This window comes from Anopheles coluzzii, chromosome 2 (assembly GCF_943734685.1).
Source record: "Anopheles coluzzii chromosome 2, AcolN3, whole genome shotgun sequence".
Classification (NCBI taxonomy): domain Eukaryota; kingdom Metazoa; phylum Arthropoda; class Insecta; order Diptera; family Culicidae; genus Anopheles; species Anopheles coluzzii.
Genome location: NC_064670.1, coordinates 3,049,501 through 3,070,388, shown reverse-complemented (window position 1 = coordinate 3,070,388; position 20,888 = coordinate 3,049,501). Strand labels below are relative to the sequence as shown.

At 46.0% G+C, this 20,888-nt stretch overlaps 3 protein-coding genes across 4 annotated transcripts in view; 1 reads left to right on the top strand and 2 right to left on the bottom strand.

Annotated features, from left to right (window-relative positions):
* Positions 1-20,888, bottom strand: part of LOC120951245 (furin-like protease 1, isoforms 1/1-X/2) — a 141,211-nt gene that overhangs the window by 98,382 nt on the left and 21,941 nt on the right. The window lies entirely within an intron of this gene.
* Positions 2,550-3,317, bottom strand: LOC120951246 (cuticle protein 16.5-like). Its single transcript, XM_040369840.2, has 2 exons — positions 3,194-3,317; positions 2,550-3,096 (listed from the first exon to the last, which is right to left on the bottom strand). The coding sequence occupies exons 1-2, from the start codon at positions 3,209-3,211 to the stop codon at positions 2,716-2,718; spliced, it is 399 nt and encodes a 132-aa protein (XP_040225774.1). The 5' UTR covers positions 3,212-3,317; the 3' UTR covers positions 2,550-2,715.
* Positions 4,014-4,643, top strand: LOC120951247 (uncharacterized). Its single transcript, XM_040369841.2, has 2 exons — positions 4,014-4,131; positions 4,259-4,643. Exons 1-2 carry the CDS (start codon positions 4,117-4,119, stop codon positions 4,520-4,522), a joined length of 279 nt encoding a protein of 92 aa, XP_040225775.1. The 5' UTR covers positions 4,014-4,116; the 3' UTR covers positions 4,523-4,643.

Genomic DNA, 20,888 nt, shown 5'->3' with positions numbered 1-20,888 from the left:
GGAAGCTCGGACAGCGACAAACAACGTGAACGGAAGAGCTCGCGCAAAACACAAAACCCGCCCCTGAGTGGGCAAGAAAATTAAAAGAGCCGAAGAAAAAGGATGACTCCCTCTTGCGCATCCTTTTCCACTTCCCCTTCCCTTACCCTGACCTGGCTGGCTTACTCTCGGCGCTACATTGTTTCGACAGTTTGGCAAGCTCCCCGGGAATGGCGCGGCGACAATGCCGACGATGACAACCACGACGACGATAAGCGTCAGCATACACACGCAGCCGCCACACACATACACGATGATGATGCGGAGATGATGATGTGGACCATTCTGCGGTTTTTTTTTTGGCGTGCGGTGTTGCCCGGGAGATGCAGCGCGGCTGTATTTACGATTGTGCATTGTGTTGTTCTGGTAAGCCGGGTGGGTGTGTGGTTAAGCTGGTTTCGGTGCGGAATGTCGCCCGTGTATACTTTGCCCGAGTGCAGCATAACTTTTGCATTTCTTTCTCCCCGCACCTTTCCCGCCTCGCACGCTCCAGGCTCTGAAGACATTCCACCCGACAAGCGAGACCTTGGTGATCAGATGCCTCGGAGAAGCGTGCCCCTTGACGTCGGCTGGAAAGAAAAGGGCCTGAGAGGGAAGTGCGGACATACATACATGACACCGCAATCATTTTACCCGATCTTGCTCCGACCCTATCCAACCAATCTCTTCCCTCTGAAGAAAGACAATGTACCCTTCATCGCAAACCCTCCACCCATCACCTCGCCCTCCTAACACGATCGTGGTCGGCAGCAAAGGTCGAAAGTTAACCACGGTTTGCGGAAGTTGTACCACACACTTTCAACAATAGCGTCACTCAAGAGTTCCCGACCAAAACCCGGAATGCCTTCTTCGGTTGGCTGATGTGTGACTGTTTGCCTATGCCTCTCTCTCTCTCTGTGTATGTGTGTGTGTTTGGTTGAGTGAGCTTTTCTTTCTCCATTTAGGGAACTGCCGCGCACGGTGACTCCTCTATTATGGTGCCTCCTGGATTTAGCTCCCTAACACACAGCCGCTTTGTCGTCTTGCGAACCGGAAGAATGTTTCGGCATGTTTCTTTTGGCATTCACAATGCTAAATGTCATTCGCGCAATGTACTACACCTCTGTCCCAGTTTCTGCCTCTCTGCCCCGCTGCACACACGGGACGACGATAAGCTCGCGATTCACCCCAACAAAAAAGCACACCAAATAATATCACCGGGCACCACCGCGCGCAGTTGTCAGCGGTTTCGTCGTCTGCCCAACCGGTGGATTCCGCTAACGTAACGTCATGTCCCTACTGCTTGTGGACTTGAGGTAAGGGCCTGAAAAAAGACGCACACAAACACAGCCAAGAATGAAAGAAAGATATTTAAAATTATACAAACAATTGCATGAGCAGCAACGATCTTGCAGGTTTAGGCGACGGGCCATCAGCGTACATTTTTTATGGCCCTCCGCTAGCCTCATCACAGCCTGACCGTGCAGAACTGAAGGATGGAGCGATCTTACCCGGGAGGGCTTTTCGAATGCACGGAAGCATGATGTAGCCCTCTGCTCGAGCTGGTGTTCATTATGATAAATTATCTTTACACCGTCGAGTGCCACAAACAGGCAAACAAAACAAAAACCCTACGCGACTCAACACTTCCCCGTTTCGTACCGTACTGGGAAGATGATTTGAAAATAAAAATCCAACGGTTGAAAAAATGTATCCAGCATTAATAATAAGCGTGAGTACGTCTCCGTTTTCACAGAAAACCATCACAAATACCCTTTCGCACTGCAACTGAGCGCTAAGCATTCTCACACCTTCAAGAAAAACCGACCAGAAACCCTTATAATTACAGTCATGCGCTTGCAGCACGTGACGTACCAACGCCAATGAGAGAAAAAAAATCGCGAAAAACGTGCACTTTTAATCAAATTCTTCTCGCTACCGAGAAAAAATGTCATTAACTTGCAACACGTGATCGTTTAATGACAATAAAGGATACCATTCATAATAACAAAAAAGGACACAAGACGAGGAGACGAAGAGACCGACGAAGCGTGTCGCTAATACTGCAGATGTGACCATGCTTTGCTTACGCATAACAAATCATGCCCCAAGGAGCGTGCCAGCACAGATCCATTCCACGAACTGGCGAATAATGATACTTTGCCTTTTTGACCGACATCTTCGCTTGGCGCTACTTTTAAACATTCCAAGTAATAGGGCACCGACGTCGGTTGCTATCGATTGCCGGTGCCGGGTCGCCTCCTACGTTCCAAACGCGTCAAATTACACTCTGAAATGCTTATACGCACAACCTCCCGACCACCCGTCCACCCTCCAATCAGCAAACGAACGGCGAATGACAGTTGGTGCTGCCGTCAAACATATTTTGGAATCGCTTCCACTAATACTTTTTTCCCCGAAGGTGCCATTATTCGGACCTGTAATGGTTTCCAGCCAAAAACGGATCGGTTTGCTATTCTGCTTAACTGGGTAATAATAAGCACGGGAAAAACTTTGCAGTAAGTTAAGCATTTATGTTACACAATTATTCGTATATTTTGCATTACACTGATTGAAAGTAATCGCTAAGCTGAGAGATGGAACTCCCCTGCGTTAAGAACTGTACTACTGCAGGACAGCAGAAAGGCAAGCGTTCTTGAATCGCGAAGATCAACAGAAATACATCACAGGCACCTTTTAGAAGAGGTACGGATAGGTGGCGGCACTGTAGGCCGTGTAGGCGGCAGCCGGCAGCACCGGAGCACCAGCCGCACTGTAGGCGGTGTAGGCAGCCGGAGCCGCACTGTAAGCGGTGTAGGCGGCAGCCGGGGCAGCAACGTACTTGGCCACTGCTGGTGCAACGGCCGCCACTGGGGCAGGCGCGGCGACATACTTGGCCACAGCGACCGGAGCGGCGACAGGTGTGGCAGCAACGTACGGGGCAGCAATGTTGTGGTTTACCGTGTGCGCATTGTACGACGTGGCGTACGGTGCAATGACACCAGCCGCCGCCAACGGAGCCGCCACGGGAACGACACCGGCCGAAACGGTGCTCAGAACGCACAGAGCGAAGGCAATCTGCGGAAAGGACCGGAAATCGATTTGTTACTATCCTGTGGATATTCTGTGGCACAGGTACACAGCAGACCGAAGAGAACAGCAGGACCAAACTTACCACAACTTTGGAGTACATCTTGGATGGGATTGTTTGGTGTGGTTGGGGCTTGATAAGCTGAAGATACTTGACTGCAGTGAAGACACGATTGCAACTGATGCCTTTTGCCTGCCGATACTGAGCTTTTTATAATCAAAAGAGAGTGGCCAACCAACCATCCCACCAGTTCGAAGCCCGGCGAAGACACACGCTTTAATCCCCCATCACATCGCGGTTCGAGGGATCGCGACGACACCCAAAGTCCGTAAAACTGTCCGAATTCAAAATGAAGCTACGATCAACCCCGACACTCCGACTGCGCTCGGGGCACTGACTACGTCCGGGGAATTTTAAATCGACGGGACGACCTCCAAGATGCATTGGCTGCTGCTCCCGTTCCATCGCAAGTGCAATTAAATTGACGAATTAATGAGAAGCATCGGTATGCCGCACTCCTCCTACCATGCTTTACACATCACACATTACGCGCACTGTGTGTATGCTAATTTTGGACCACATTTTTTGTCCCCAAACGAATTGCGGGCGGCTTTGAAACGGAGACACACAAGTGTATCAGACGAAATATTTAATTCAATCAACGAAACAACACCACAAGGACTATACGCTACACCTTCGATTAAGCAATCAAAGACATTATTGTAGAGCGTAATGGTTGAATCGAGCAGCTGTTCAGTCTGAGTCACTGCAGAGCAACATCACATAACCGCTGCGGCCGTTCCGTTACCCAAGGTCAAGGCTTGTGTCCACCACTATCACCAATTGAGCTTGGAGTTCAGGTTTGGACCATCCAGAGCTGTCCACACACCACGGCAGCGTAGGTGTGGCTATCGTATAAAACCACCTGTACTGTGGTGAACCAAAGTACAGTCTCTGTCTGCAGCACATCCAGTCTAGTCTTCAACTTTCCCCAACACATCCTCAACATGTTCGCCAAAGTGGTAAGTGTTAGAACGCATTTCTCATCATCACGTTCCTCGGGGGATCCGATCCTTAGCCTGAATCGCAAAAGGAACACTCCCCACGCGTTCTACATTCTAATCCCTCACATTCTATTCGTCGCTTCAGATCTTTGTTGCCCTGCTGGCTATTGCCGCTACTACCTCCGCCAAACCCCTGGTGCCGCTGGCTTACACGGCTGCAGCTGCCCCGGTCGTAGCTGCACCTGCTGTGGCCACGGTAGCGTCGCCCTATCTTGCTCCCTATGCGGCCGCCCCTGCTGCCCTGGCTGCCTACACCACTCCCTACGCAGCGGCATACACGGCCGGCTTCCCGTACGCGGCCACCCTTCCCTATGCTGCCGCCGCCCCGTACACCTCGCTAGTGCTGTGAGCGCTTGGATCCGATATGGACGACATTCGACCGTATGCAAAGTATTAAAAAAAACACACACACCTAAAACCTTTCGTTTGAAAAAGCAATAAAACATCAATGGACACACATACCCAGTGAATGATTTGTGGAACAATTTTGTCGCTTTCTCACACAACCAGTTCCTGGGATGGTATATGATAGAGAACATTTCATGTAGAATGCTGTATGCTCTGACAAACTCTGGGTGGTTGCACCGTTGCAACATTCCACCGGTCTTACCTGAAATGAAATTAAATAGAAATAGATGTTATTACAGGAAAACAACAACAAGTAGAGAAAATTTTGAATTCCTAGCAGCGCAGCTGGTCGCCAAGACCCGGTGGGGTAATTTAATTGCGTTCGCAACGGCCAATTTGCTGTGAAATATTCGCTGACCTGGAAAAAATATGTCTAACCTCGGAAAAGCTGACTGGGTACAGAGGTTAGAATAGGAGTTTTTAGTTATACAAAAAAATAGTCATTTTTATGCTACTAAGAAACAATTAAAAACCGTACAACACTTTTTACAGTGAAGCTGTTTGTTGTGATCGTAAAGCGGATATTATTCAGGCAGCACAAAATTGTTCAAAAATTGTACACCACTTCAAAGAAATCACCATCGTTAACGGTTCCATCCTCTACCGGTTTGAAAAATGTGCTTTTACTGCAAGCTTCAATTATGTCATCCCACATCCTGCCACACATACACCGCGGGCCTGAGATTTGCAAGTTAAAAGCAAAATTAATGCAATGTTCAGGCGACCTAAGTTTCCTCTTTATGCACTTTTCATTCCTTCTCCCAGGTACCTCCACACCGTTTGAACCCGAGCGTGCAGCATAGATAACGGCGGGCAAGCAGGCACACTCAAAAGCCGGAGAAGAGAGAGAGTGAGGCAGAAAGAATTCCCCGCAAGCAAAGGATTCGAAGTGGCCTCACTTCTCTACGCCTCGTGTGCTTTAGCCACAAACTTTGCATTCATCTGTTTCCTAAGAAGCAACCACTTTCCTCGCGCTTGCACTCATAATGAGAATCAAGAGCCTAGCGCTTCATTAGAGCGGAAACGCTCCAGCAGTAAACGGGACGGACGTGAAGGAGAAAGGCAAAATGTGAGCCACTTGAAACGAATTTCTACGGTATCGTACGAAAAATTACGTGCAAAGAAAGGTACTAACGACAACAACAACAAACACACACACACCACATATTCAGAGCTGAACCCACACCTTTTTCAGGTAACAGATTGACTACGAACAAATGCGCCTTTCAACACTTGGGTGACCACTTCAATTACGTCAGTGGTCCACTTTTGGCGGTTTATCACTTCGTAGAACGGACGCAGTTAAGCATGATCAAGCATTTTGAATGCTACAAGAACACGAAGAACCGAACAACACACAAAATTGATAAACTTGTTTGGCTACTATTTTTACCCACATTAAGCTTTATGAAAGTTGTGCTAACTTGTTCCACCACGCTTTGAACGTGTGTGTGTGTGTTACTACACCGAGAGATCTTTTTTTTTCGCCCTCTCAAATAACAAATATCAAAACTGCTACGAATGGTCCCGTACGCGGTTGCTAGGCCCCATGGAAGTGAAAATTCATTCCAAAAACCGACCATCCATAACGTATTAATTTATCTAGCAGCTTCACGCCGACGCTCTTCGCTTCCGTGGCAAGTATCAAAACTTTGCTGCAACTTTCAGAACGTCAGCAGTTACACACACACACACACACACGGACTACTACTGTTACGGAATGCCCCCCCCCCTCCCCCGTCCTGTAGGTTTTTATTTTGCGCAACTTCCACACCGAAAAAGGAATTAAATTACGAAACTAAACGAACCCACTTTTTCCCGATCGGATTGTTTTACGGCGAAAGTTTTGGGTGAACTTCTTTTTTTTTTGTTTTCTCTCCTATTCCAATCACGCGACAAACAGCTCAAATCACAGCGCTGCTGCCGGTCCACGAACACCGTGACAACCGTTTTGATTTTCAACGCTCATGGATATCTTTTTGTTTTCTTCTAACATTTGCTTTTACCATTCACCTAAAAAGGCATTACTAAACAACTCCTGAAGTAAAGAAAAAATGTAGCTCGTTAACAGTCAAAACAAATATCAAACGGTTAACAGCAAGCTTGAAATTAAACCATAATCTCAACCTTTAATATACTAAGATACAATGTACCTTTCATATCATCTTTAACAGTTAATAACAATTTAAAGTACCTATAACTTAACGATTCATTTCCCGTGCTTCAATAGCTCCAGGAGAGCACACCTCAAGCGATCGTTGATCCGGATATGCGCAATGTTATGCGTTCTGCCACTTCCGTTTGAACTAAAAATATTCACTCCTCTGCGCCAATAGGTTCCGTTTCAGCGAAGAGAACATTTTCATTTAATATTCATGGCGTTCGCTTCGAATGTTTCCGATAAACTTAAATATTTGTTACGTGGAAGATCATCAGTTTTAAACCAAACGAAGAAACAAATGAAACGAGAGCAAATTAGTTCCAGCTTTACCATTTTAATTGTGTTCTAATTTCATAACTCTAATGATATCTTTAAACTAAAAATACCCCCACACAAAGGAACTAAACTCTTAACACAATCGTTTACCCAAAACGCTATAATTTCAGTGGATCATACGATCCCACAACATGTTGATCGTTTGAAAACGAAACATACACAAAACAACGCCGGTGGCATAACCATTTCCCCCCTAGAGCAATCAGGCGGCTCAAGTCATGTAGGGGGAGATGTATCGTTAAGCTACGGTTAATGGTCTTCAATAATCCATTTTTAGACAAAGTATCATTCTACACCGCTACTCCCGGCTCCACTTACACATCGCGCCCACACTACACGGATCTCCCCCTCCCCCACCCGGTCAAACCACTCTCCAGTAAATTATACGCCCGAAACAAATGGCAGGAAATATTTCACAATGCCCCACCACATAATTATCGGACGGCATCTCCAGCGGCGTCTTGTCTTCCCCACCCTGTTAGAATCTCTGGAACGGGGTTGTGTGTTTCCCGAAAAGATCGTCACGATTTCTTAATCATGACGCCACGCAGCCCCAATGTGCTGCCCCCTCCCATGATTAACAAACGAACGCGGGGAAAGACGGTCCAGCCGACTGCTCATCATCGACATAATGATGAACCGTTTGCCGCACGGTCAGGGAGTTTTCGACCAGCAAGAAGGTGGAACGATAACGACGCCGTTATGTGCCGGCACGGAACTCAAATCCGGTTTAAACTCTACTTCGGTACTGATTCTACAAGCGCCGCGTCCCAAGTTTTGAAACATTTAGCTTTAGAAAAATGTCTTCTAAGATATCGAAACGGCTATAGATGTATGGGAAATAACGGAAGAATCTAAGAAGAATTGAAAGCCAAGTTTCCACAAACAATTATGTCAAGCAATTTAACGATCTTCAATAGCCCGCTGTCCTATTTCTGCTGCTTATCTTTAGTTCCGGACAGTAGGAAACACATTTTACGGTCGACACATAAAATAATGCTAAAGAATCTCCTAATCACAGCGCAATCGGACGCTAAAAGTGAAACACAGTGTAGAGGAGCCCGTGTGCTAAACCCCTTCTTCTCTCAGCGATGAAGAGGAAACACGACGACACAGTCTTCTACAACCGCCGCCACATTCGATCAAGTGATTTTGTGTGAAGAGATACGACGAGAGCACACTTAAATAAGAAAACATACGCCGCCCGTCATTGAAAGCCCTAATGTGCCCTTAAAGACGTGCACATACACGCACGCACACTGTAGCACTGTATCGTACCCATGTTCCGAGTGATACAAGAAGAGTTTGGTTTGTGTGAATGTGAGCAAACTGAAGAAGTTGTGATGTGAAGGTACAAGAGAGAAGACAAAAAACCCAAAAGATGAGGGCTAAAAATCTAAACCGATATTTGGAGAACCTCCAACAGATTCCGATCTCATTTCAACTCCTCCTTCCCCCCTTTTTGGTTGTCCCTGCAGGTACACACACACACACACACACAACACGCTGCCGGCTTCAAAATCCGTACGCTCTTCCAACACCGAGCCGGCTTTTGATGGGCGCCTGCCACCAGCATTCCAACGAATCCCTCAAGAACCATTTGCCGAAAGCAAAATTATCTCTCTCATTTTTTGTTTCTTTCGTTCCTGGTGTGTGGAACGGACGAAACGGTATGTTTGGCGTACTGTTTTTTTTCTACGTGCGTACCTGCTGATCACACACATGACTCACCCTTGTCCAACCGTGTTTAGGACATGGCGGTATGTCACGAAACGAATGGAAGGCATAGGAATTCTATTAAAAACCACAGAGCTTCACATAAAAGCTCTCAAATAATCAGCGTCTCATTTCTAAGTACATACCCAAATGATAATAGTAAAATGTTTATTCTTTTGAGCATTGGAGAAAACATTTATAATTTACGGTTCCAATATATCTGATAGTGTCAATGTTCAATGCCACGTTAGAAAGTTTTAAGAATAAGAAATTCCATGCTGAAGAACGAACCCTTAACAGCAATGCCCGGTGTCTACTCTCCCACAATGTCTCCTCTTTCCTCTTTCTATACGACAATTCCAGCGCGAAAAAACAAACAAACAAACATCGCTTTTGGTTCAGTTGTCCATGTCTGTCTGGTGCCAGCTTTCCTTGTTTCGGTTATCCAACCAACTCCACTGTTTTTGTCGCACCACACACGCACACGTACACATATAATCCTGATTTCAATCAATAAATAATAATCCTATTTTCATAAACATTCACATTTTACGACCCAGCTTCTGCCTTTATTGTTTCATATATATTATGCGTTTTTTTTATCGCAGCTATTATTTTCGGTTTTATTATTTGTTTATGGGCGTATTTTCCCGCGTTTGGGCTGCTTTTCAAGACATTCTTGGATGGTGTGGTAGAGGAGGGGTGTGTCCTCTTCCCATTTGCTGTTGCAACCTCTGCGCATCGCTGTGTGTGCTGTGCCCCCGGTCACACGCCGGACATCGGGCCGGCGATGAGTAAAGCATAGCTTACGGTTGTTTGTTTGGATGAATATTTGTGGGTCTGTCACCACGGGTTGGTCTTCCAACGGAAGTGGTTGGTGGTTTCGTAGCATCAGTGCGAGGTTAAGCGTTATGCATATAAATGTTTTAAAAACAATATATTTCAATTGCATTTCTAAGCTGCCGAAAGGCAGAAGAATCAGAACCCGTATTTGAATCATGTTTATTCTGTTCAACCCTGAAAGATCATGAATTATTCCATCAAATCCTTGAGATTATCGAATAATCGAGGAATGTTTCCAAGGATGGATCAAGGATCAAAATCTCAGAAAATACATGCTGAAATATTGGATCATTTTGGCAAATCCTTTTCCACAACGTTAGCGCAATATACATTTGGATCCTTTCTTTTAAAAAAGGGATTCACAGTTGTCTGTCTGCAGGCAGCCCCCTCCTACACACACACATGTACAAAAAAAAACAACAACACATTACAACTTCATTTGCAAAGCTTCCGACAAACAGCGATTTAAAAGTGAGTAGGTAAGTGAGTGGTACATGTCTTCATAATGAGCGCATTAAATAAAGGCACCATCTTACACTAAGCGCTCGTCGTTAAATGCAAGTTATCTTGAGGCACCCGGCCGCATCTTCCGTCGCCACGAAACGGGCACAAGCCCGAAGAAAAATCCCACCCATAACCAACTACAACAACAACAACAACAATGTAGCGGTGTTATTTTTCACCGGAAAAGTTTTACTTTGCGCCAGCCGAGTAATCCCCGTCAACTCGATTCCGCCCCGGAAACGGGCATAGTGCACAAATAATGCATTTCTTCTTTTCGCTTCACTCTGTCGCTTCCTTCCTGTAGAAAACAAGGGCTAGGGTGAGATGGGAGATGGAGAGTTCCTCTAGCGTTGGATAAGCAAAAGTCACATTTCCGTCCTTGAGAAGCAAATCACTACAGCTGCATCTGCAGTTCTCTGTTACGGTGCTGCTGCTGCTGCTGCTGCTACTTCGCACAACACAACCGCTTCGCAGCAGCATAGCAGCAACAACAAAGAAAGAAAAGCCTTTTGCATAAGCTAGCAGTCGCATCGGGACACGGATTCACTTTTCAGCAATTCTTCCTTGGGAGCGAGATACGCGCATTTCCTCCACCGACTAAGTAGAACGCTCATTAACTAAACTTTTCGTCCAGCAAACTTCCCTGACGGGCCCCACCCGTCCCTTCCCTGGCTGGCACGATTTGCTACGGAAAGTTGTTCCACTATTGCAGAGCACACCGTATCTCGTCATACTGGTGCTACCCATGTTGATCCAGATGATCGCTACCCGGACAGCTTCGTGCTGCCGCTACAGAGGAAGTTTGCAGGTTCCTCCCTCATAACAGCTTGCGCATCGTTTTCGGAGCGCGTCACCCTCGCTTAACTTGATAGGTACGTCGTTACGGCTTTTCAGACCGAGCGAGAAACAAAAATACAGCTTTGCGTCCAATAATTACGACACTGTGAAGCTGCAAATTAAATACCGAGGAGGAGATTGTGTGTCTTGACACTGGCCAAGTGCTTTCTTGCCACATCCACACACCCACGCGGCATGCCGGGGAAAGAAGCATAATTGTGCTATAAAAGCATGCAAGCAAGCATCACTTCTCGCCAGGATAAAGCGACCTTGCACCAAAGCTGTGTGTGTTTTGCAAACTTCCGTAATATGCACTCCCCTATGCAACCGCTGCCAAGTGTTTAGCATCTGCAAAGCAGCTATCGCAAGCACCAACTGCAAAGCGTTTATTGCTAGGAGGAAAAAAGTAAACATTAAAAGAAATCTTATTACTGCCACCAAACAACTAACACAGCACAAACATGACGCAAAGTGGCTTTCCTGTATTATCTCGCTCCGTGCCGTTTCTTTGCCCATCGACACGGAGCACGGAACGGAACGGATGGGAAGAGAAGAAAGGGAATATTTTAACGAGAATTGGAATTTAAACTGTATAACAAATGCAGCTCACTATCTATCTCGGCGAGCTTGCCGCTCTCACACATCTTGCGTTTGAAAATTCAATTTCCAAGATTGCATCGCACGATAGAGCTCCCCTTGGGCGCCACGGCAATTGCGAAAGGATTTTTTTCTCCCTCCCCTTTTCCATTCTGTTCCGTTCTTGCACGCGCAGCAAACCGGGACGAGCGATTGAAAGCTGCTTCGCAATTCCATTCGCAGATTCCTGCGCCCCAAACCGTTGTCCTGTGCTCTGCTGGGAGTCCCTTTGGTGTGTCTGTATTTCCTTAATTCAACTAAGGTGGACGTGAGGAGATGCAAACAATCCGAAAGTAGCGCCAAGAGAAAACGCACACACCATACAGGCGCGGCCGTATACGGGGAAGAAGGATGCAAGCACGCCACGAGCCAGCACTGACTTACAGTTACTGCAACCGGGTATTGCAATTGCACCGTGGCAAGTGAACCGTGTAAAAAGCTGCCCCCTTTCCCCCGAAGGGCGGTAAGCGCCAGCAGAAAAATCCTAACGCGTGGTGCAGAATAAATAAAAAGAAACCATGCAACGGTGAAGAATATTGAACAGCAGCGCTTCCTCTTTCGCCGAAGCGATGGAAAGTGGCAACAAATTGAGAGCGTAAAAAATGTAAACTAAACCGTCCCGAGAGGGTTCTGCTCTTTGTGGCAACAATTTGCGCTGCCTGGAAGTAGGAGCAAATATGAAAGATTGTCTAAAAAAGTATATGACAGGCGACAAATTGAACGAGCTTATAGTTCACGAATTATAGTTGCTACATTTGTCAATTGTTGGGAAACCAATTTATTTTGATTTACTGTTCACGTTTATACATGAACTTTCATTTTATCTACAAAAGCGCATATTGTCGTGTCCTTGTAAGAATTATATTGCATAGAAGTGTGTCCAGGCTCCCAACTGGTCACTTCCCAACCAGTCTATCATTAGAACATCTAACCTGTCATGGGTTTGAGTCCTATATTTTTGGATATTCTTTCATCGTTTGCAAATCATTGAATATTCCTCAAACTGACAGTTAACCTTGAGTAAATTTAGGAATGGCAATTGAACACAACTTTCGCCTCCAAACGAATCGAAATCCAAGCCTCCACATTAATCTATTACAATACCTATCAAACAGCAGCCTTCGCAATGTGCACAGTAAAATACCACATTTTAATTGGATTGCTCCGTCTTTCTCGGGCTAACAACACGGATAACGACAAGGGCAGGCGCGCTAGACCAATGCCTAACTCAAACAACCGTCACACCTTCTCTGTCCGCTGTCACATTCCTACGCGGCGGCTGTCCTGATAAGAAACTGACAGCTCTTTGGCAGTGGAGAGCTGAACGATTGATTTACTGCCAATTCCAGAGCACTTTGCCACGGCTCCACACACAGCTCCGCACAACGCACGAGAAACAGGGAGACAAGGACCAAAATGAAGATTACCTTCCGCCACACGAGGCCAGCGTTTTTCAGCGCTGGTGTTTATCTTGCCTGCTGTTGTGTTGCTGCTACCGCTCCTTGTTCGCTTGTTCATCAGTCGCTCCTTCTGCTGCTGCCAAGCGCCACAAAGCTATACTCTTCTGCGCGTGCTGCAAGTTAGTACACACAAACGGCACGGGCTAGAAGAAGCCTCGTTCATTCCCCTGCACAGGAAAGCTGTCGAGGGAAAAGCGTTGGGCAAACAGGAAAATGACAATACTGCCAAACACAAGCAGAAACAGTTCAAACAAACAACGAAACGAGCATACCGAGAGTGATGTGTGTACGTACTAAACGTAGGGAGACGGCACACATAGCCACACACACACACAAAAATCAAACAAAACTGCCGCCAGGTTCGTTCGTGACAGCCGAAGCATCTCCCGTCGTAGTGCAGAGCTTCAAAAGTCCCACCCTCTCTCTGCGGAGCCTTTGTTTCGTGTTAGAAATAATAATGAAACAAACTCGCCAGTCACAACAACATGAAAACAATAACAATCACACATTTTCTCCCCTCTTCCACGCATCCCGCGCGTACGGCTAGGGTTTTCACACTCCATCTCCCCCATATTTCGTAATCCCGCAAGGTATATATCTTTCGTTCGCATTGCCCCGTGTCGCTGGCTGCTGAAGCGGCTGACATGATGGAAAAAGTCAATCGGCGGCACCGGGGCACACACACACACACAAAGTGACACACCGAATGTGCTGCTCCCGGAAGCGAGTCCGACCAGAACTCAATATATCCACTTCATTCCACAGTGACAGTAGTGTGCGTAGTGGGCGAGGTTGGGTTGTGATTTGTGACAGACATAAACGACTATGGCAACAATGAAATGTATGTTTGGGTACACAGGGACCGGGATCTCGTTTCCCCGTGGTGCGCATTCTAGCCGATCCGGCGTTCCCTCGGCTAGTCACTTTCGATTTCTTCCAGCCGTGCGAGGAGCCGGTTGCTGTTACTGTTGTAAGCCATCATTACACCGCTATCATTATGGTCTTTACGATAATGAGCGGCGGCGAAGATGGCCGCTTTTGTTTGGTACGTCATGATAGTAAAAATGTCCGTAACACGCTGTCAGCATACGTTGTTTTACACCTTCCACCGTACAGCCATGGGGGCCACACGATGTTTGTGGCCAGAGATGATGCGGTTGTGCAAACAAACTACCGAACCGCGAAGAACGTTGATGTTTTGTGTTTGTTTGTTTGGTCGTCTTCCATACTAACCTACAATGATACAATCGAAAAAGGGAGAGAGAAAACAAAATTAGTTCATTTGTTACTGATAAAATGGCTACAAAATTCCCAAGAGAGTAGACAAGAACAGAAGATCATCTTCAGATACGGCACCCAAAGATCCGTGTCTTACAATTTGCTTTCTTTTTTGTTTCATATTAATTCTTCCCTTCCCTTTGAAATGACCTTCTTTGCGACGGTTTGTGCCAAACGGTTCTCTCTTGTTTAGATAGTGGCCCAATCGAACGACGTCATCCTACAGGTACACCCTCCTGACCGGCCTTCACAATCCCATCCGCCTCCAATTTACCACCAATATCTCCGCCTTTATCCTAACCGGATGGGAGGCTGGGTTGTAAATTTCACGCCACAATTCAAACGTTCTGAAATTATGTTCGCTTTTCCGTATGATGTAACAATAATATTGTTCTACCATCCGATCCGCCAACAAACCGTTGCAAATCATTAATCAGGCACCTTCGAACCCCACACGTGTGTACATGTTTACGCCCCAAAACTCCGGGTTGGTGAGCGCATGAATCAATGTACGACAAAATTTACCATTTCCTTCCGAGTACAGACCGAGGGATAGTTTGCAACCGGAGAAGGAAATGGACTCCCTTCCCGGGGCGGAGAGGGTGAATGAGAACTAGAACCTTCCGGTCAGCAGGTAAATAAACAACATTACCATGTGCACAAATGGCGACACGTGTGTGCTTCTGACACGGTGCCCCTCTTGCTCTTGGGCAGTGGTGCCCCGAAAAGGTAACAACACGTACGATGCTGTACGCTTTCTTTGGAGCATGCAGCCGGTCATAAAGCATATGGAGTGTCACACACACGGCGTCTTCTCTTCTGATGCAAAGCAAATCGAACGAACGGGTGCAAATCTGGACAAATAAGCATTTGTCATTTGGTTGCGCCTGGAAGCAGAATGGGGCCTTGGTTGGGATGTTGGTGCAAACGGAAGGCCTGTTTCGATACGATAAGAATGTCAATTATTGAACTGTGCTGTTAAACAAACAAAAGGGTTTCTTTGTATGGTGATGTGTCATGAAAATACTTCTAAACGATAACACACAGCAAATGGCACAAATCTTTCTTCACGTGTTTTACCACACAAAAACAACAACAACAGCGCAAAGCAAAAACGAAAAATCAGCCACACAAAACATGACAAATTAAATAACGACAACTTCGTAAGCGAACACACACACTCCATCTTCATTCCAACCCTTTTTTACGACACATCGTTCGCCAGCCGCGTAATGAACAATGAAGCGACAAAATAAATAGATTTTCGTTCTCCTCCACTTCACCGAACACGGTAAAAACGCAAAGATCATTTGCATTTGCGTCGGTCGCAAACTTGCGCTCCGTACCCACATTCCCCTCTCTTTCAATCTCCTCCATCTTGCCTCGCATCATCATTATGGTCGGGAAAAATAAGATGCCAGCGCGGTTGTGCGGGCTTTTCAAATCACCGACACAGGTGAAAAACAGTTCAATATTTGAACAACTCCGCCGCCTTCCTGGCCCATTCCTTAAAAACACGTGCGCCGCGCTGCGCCTTCGTGAAACACCAAGCGCCCCCATGAAGCTATCGGGCGCCCCCATCGAAAATAACCACGTGCGGCCGGGCATAGAAAAAAAAGCGGCTCTTATTGAATACACATAAACACACGCACACTCCGCTATGCCCCAGCCCTGCCTACACCATTCCCATTTTCCCTCCTAAACAAAGGGGCGCGCGCGGTGGCGCTTTTACCTCTGCCCTTTTCAAGCTGTCGCGTAACCGTCGGCGCCGTACAGCAACACCACCAACACCAACACCACCAACACCAGACAGCAGTTCATTTTACGTCGACAATTTCATTTGTAACGTGCCTGCTAAACAGCTCCATCCACTTTCTCCCGTCTCCACCTTTCGTTTGCATGAAAGCTTGCAAAAGATTTTTCTACTCTTGCGTGCAAAAGGACACAATTGTTTTTTTTTTTCTTCTCCCCTTCATTCCAACACACAAACCTGATTGTCACTTTTTTGTGAGCTTCGGAAAACTTCACCAGGGTCACAAAACAGCAACATACCAGCGATAGAATGTCATAAACCAGATGTAGTAACAACCAAGAAAAAAACGCTACATTCACCTTTAGTAAGCTGTTTTTCTTCATGTTTTGTCGTATTTTTTAGACGGGCAGGCAACCAGGTTTGCACTTCTCATCAAACTTTCTTATTCGATTTTTTTTTCTCCTACTTTCTTTTTAACACTTACACACGGCTAACCGTGATAACGGTGGCGGTGGGTGCGTGCGTGACTGACGCGTGAAGGAGAAAAACCATCGGTTTCGGTACTGGCCGCTGGCTAGATACGGATCATCGTATCGCCAAAAGCACACCAAGACACCGCACGAAGCAAAGGGCGACATATCAATCAAAGTTTATGGGATTACATGAAATTACATAAGGTTATCCTATCCCACACACACACACACTCATACCGTGAGCAGATGATCGTTCTCTTGCCCCATGAGTCTCGTGCTCTCTACCCACAGCTCACAGTATACGTTGCGGCAGCTACATTAAAGCTTTTGCAGATGATACACGAGTCGACACGACGCTTCGGTGTTGCTTTTATTTTTTGCTTCCTCTGCAGCACGTCCACAGACGCGCCAACCCATCCGTTTCCCAAGCAATTTAATCGAATTTAATCCATCCCCAAAAATCCTGCTGTCCTGCTACTGCCTGCTTGCTTGCCATTATTGAGGATTCTCGGCCGTTCCCCGTCAGGTCCAAAATAATCAGGCCCCGCAAGTCAATTGAAAGGCTAAATTAAGATTCAGCTCTCCCCCGGTGACGAATGTTTCCCGCCGGACGAACGAGGAAAATCGAACACACAAAAAAAAACAGTGAGCAAAAGAGGTAACACACACGCTTTCAACAATCGATTGATTAGGTTCTATTGTGGCAGATTCTAACAAATCCCAAACAAGAAAAAAAGGGAAAAAATAAAGCCGTCACCCAATTTCTTTTATGCCAGCCAATTCATGCCTGCCCACGTTTTCGGAAAGCCTATCAGGCCGCATTAGGGTAGATAAGGCACGTAAACCATCACCGCAAGAAAAAAAGGCACATATGTTGTGTGCCCGGTCCAGATTTATCGTACGTTCAACCCCAAAGAGAAAGACGTTTTTGGTGGTTGATGCTAGGACAAAATTTTGCTTTATTGCCCAACACAACGTGCTACTCGAAAGGGATGTTTCTTTTCCAGTATTATCTCAATAAATAGCATTTGTTTTTAAGATGCAAACATGGGCGGCCTGCGATCGATTTCAATTACTACCGTCACAAGTAAATGATTCATAGAATTCCATTTTAAGTGGACAGTTTCAAACGCACAGGTCAAGGACGAAACATAAAATCCAATGATATTTCGCTCCACGACCAGCAGAGTTCAATCCTAATCAGGAATATCCTGGCACACACTTCTGCGCTTCACATTGCACACACTAGGAAGCATCATAGAGCTGGGAAGGGGAAAACCCTACGAGAGCTCCAATTTTACAAATGGAAAATCCAACTCGTCCAAGTCCAATTGCCGTTTTGGTATTCCGCCTTTTCCGCTCTCTCTTTCTCTATAGCCATGCAGGCTGGCACAACAAAACTGGTAAATAAACACCAACCATGCCATAGACAGTCCGATACACACAACCACACACACACACACATACCAAAGCTCACAGATTCAAGAGTGCCGATGCCAAAGGAAAGCGCGACGCTGAAACGGCGAACGGCTATCAAAACGATCGCATAATTTATCTTTTAACAAGCACCGGAGCACACTGCCAACCCGGGCCAACACACAGGCAGCATAAACGGATGCTTCACCATTGCCACAACCACACACACACCACCACACCGTCGCCATTTCACCGTTGCCAAGGAATGGTGAGCTTCTTCGAAACGGAGTCCGAAGAAAGAAAAAAAAAAGACCAACCTTATCGAAAAAGAGCGCTCTGGTGTGGCGGTGTGCGAATCGATCTCGGTCCGACGAAATCATAAACATGCGAGAAAATAAAGCCAAGCGGCGCAGGAAAAGCGCAGCGGGCAAAACGTGAAAGAGAGTGTCCACCCTTTTTTTTTCTTTCGCTTTTTTTTCCACCCTTTTCTTCCGTTTCGTTCGGCGATAAAAATCTTATTGAACATCATTATAACGTACCATTTCACTCCGAAGCTGTAGATAAGAAAAGGAAGAAGGAGCTGAAAAAACGCAACACCAAAAAAAAATCGAATCGAAGAAGGAAAGGATTTTCCCAGAATCATCACAGAGACACCACCACCACCCACCAGCATCGGAGAAAAGCGGCGCACGCTTGTGTATCTATCGGCGGCATTTCCACCCCAACCCATTGCCCCACCCCTTCAAACGATGGAGAAAAGCGACAAGAGATGAGACAAGTGACCACTTTTGGATATGAGAAAAGGTCACACTGCTCAACCCCTTGGTGTGTGTTCTTTTGCCGATTCAACGGCGATCTCCACAATAGCCACGGTTTTGCAACGTTGAATAAGGGCGTTGAATAAGGGCGTTGAATCAGCAACACCAGCACAAAACAGTGGCTGCAAATGACTTTCGAGCTTGCGGGGTTTTCCCCCCCACGAAAGCTTTTTTTGTGTCATTTGCATCATTGATTTTTGCACCATTTCGCCGGCGCCAAGAGAAGGATGAAATTGCAATACACACCAAAATACATACCACCATAAAAAGGGACCGGATTATAAAAGCCGAGGGGTCGTTGGTGATTGTAATTGTGCTGGGCAGGGAAATTGTCCCTTCCAGCTTAACCTCCTCAATCGATAGAAACGTGCAAGAAAGTAAAGGGCAAGTTGCAATTAGAAAATTAAGTAAATCCGATTGGCAATATTGTGAATTCGGTTTCTAGTTGACGTTTTGCCACCACACTCCGATAGCAAGTTGCTAACGAATAACCAGCCAAGCTTTTGGTAGAACACAGCTGTGGGATTTAGAAACGTCCTAGGGTAATCTCGTTTTTCGCTGCTCGAACAGCCACCGAGAAGGATGCAAACGAAAGATGATGGTGGAAAAAGAAATTGCAATAGAGTGAAAAGGAAACACCACCGCAACGAAACGGAACTTTCCAACAAGACCCCGTGCGGCATCGGAATGCATCAAAGATACACAGAGAGCTGCCTGCCAAACACACACAAAAAAAAGGATAGAAAATATTGAATTTTATTCAATCAAATTATTCAATATCTCATAATTCGCCAGATGCGCCAGTGAAACGGCTACGGATGGAAATCACTACCGACAAGACGGCAGCAGCATTCTTGCTCTATCTTTCTCTTTCTCCTGCGAGATGATGCATCACTAAGGACCGGCACTTGGGACATTTTTCTGAGACGCGCACAGTGGTCTTTAAATGCATCCTACATGCTGCAGGTTGGTCAGAATTACTTGACTTTATTCAAAGTTTTTTTGTTAAAAAACACTTTATAAAATATTTGTGCCTTCTAACTTTATACCAAGCACTTCCTACTTTTCTCTAATAAAGATATTTAGAACCGATTTCCCTCAATTTTCGTTCATTGTTGCGCGGCGACAGTCGAAACACTTGCCCGGTGTGTGCCTTTTCTTTGCGAAAATCAATAACACATTCATATTTTATTTGCCGCCGTGTCAGGACTGATACCGGGAGAGTGTGCTCCCGCACTTTAACCCTATCATACCGCGCCCACACCAGCCTCCACACACACACACAATATAACGATTGTCAAAAAGGTGAGCAGCGTAAGAAAATTAAATCATACTCTGAGCATGACACGCAAAATGCATAGCAGCTGGAAGCATACACACAGAGAGAGATAGAAGACAGAGAGGTTTCCCAGGAAACCCGCGTTGCTCTATCCCACCGACTGGAGCGGCACGAGGCAAAAAGCATCGAAACACGCGTATCGATTGCATATAGGAGACGCTTTTCGTGGTGGAAAACTACACCTAAGGAAAGAGGAATCGCTATGCGGAAAAGCCACTTGTCACATTTGCGGGCGTTCGCCGACAATCGAACTTCAAACCCTCGGAAACACCCCCGCCGTTTGTTTCTTTGGGGAAATTCCAGCGCATCTTCACCCGGGAAATGACATCAAACTTTTGCTTCCTATTTTGGATGCTTCTGCAGATTACGTTTGGCACTTGAGAGACACTTGGATAAGTGGAATTGCCGGTTAGCTCCTCGCCTCTTATGCACAGTTTTAATTCGTGATTTTTAATATAAACTTCACAATCGACTGCAGTCCAATAACGAGCAGGATACACTTCAAACTAGGAAAATATGAGAAATTTCAATGCCACACACACACAATTCGCAATCGGTTTAAATTGTTTTTTTGCAGTTCTTTATTCCTCCCTTGTATTCAAATCTCTTTTTGACGACTTTTGAATACGATTTTCCGACAGCAATCGTTCCAAGAGTATGTTAAGGTCATCATGTGGCCTGCCAGTGACAGCCAGTGCCAACAAACTAACACACTTTTGCCCACCCGCAAAAAAGGA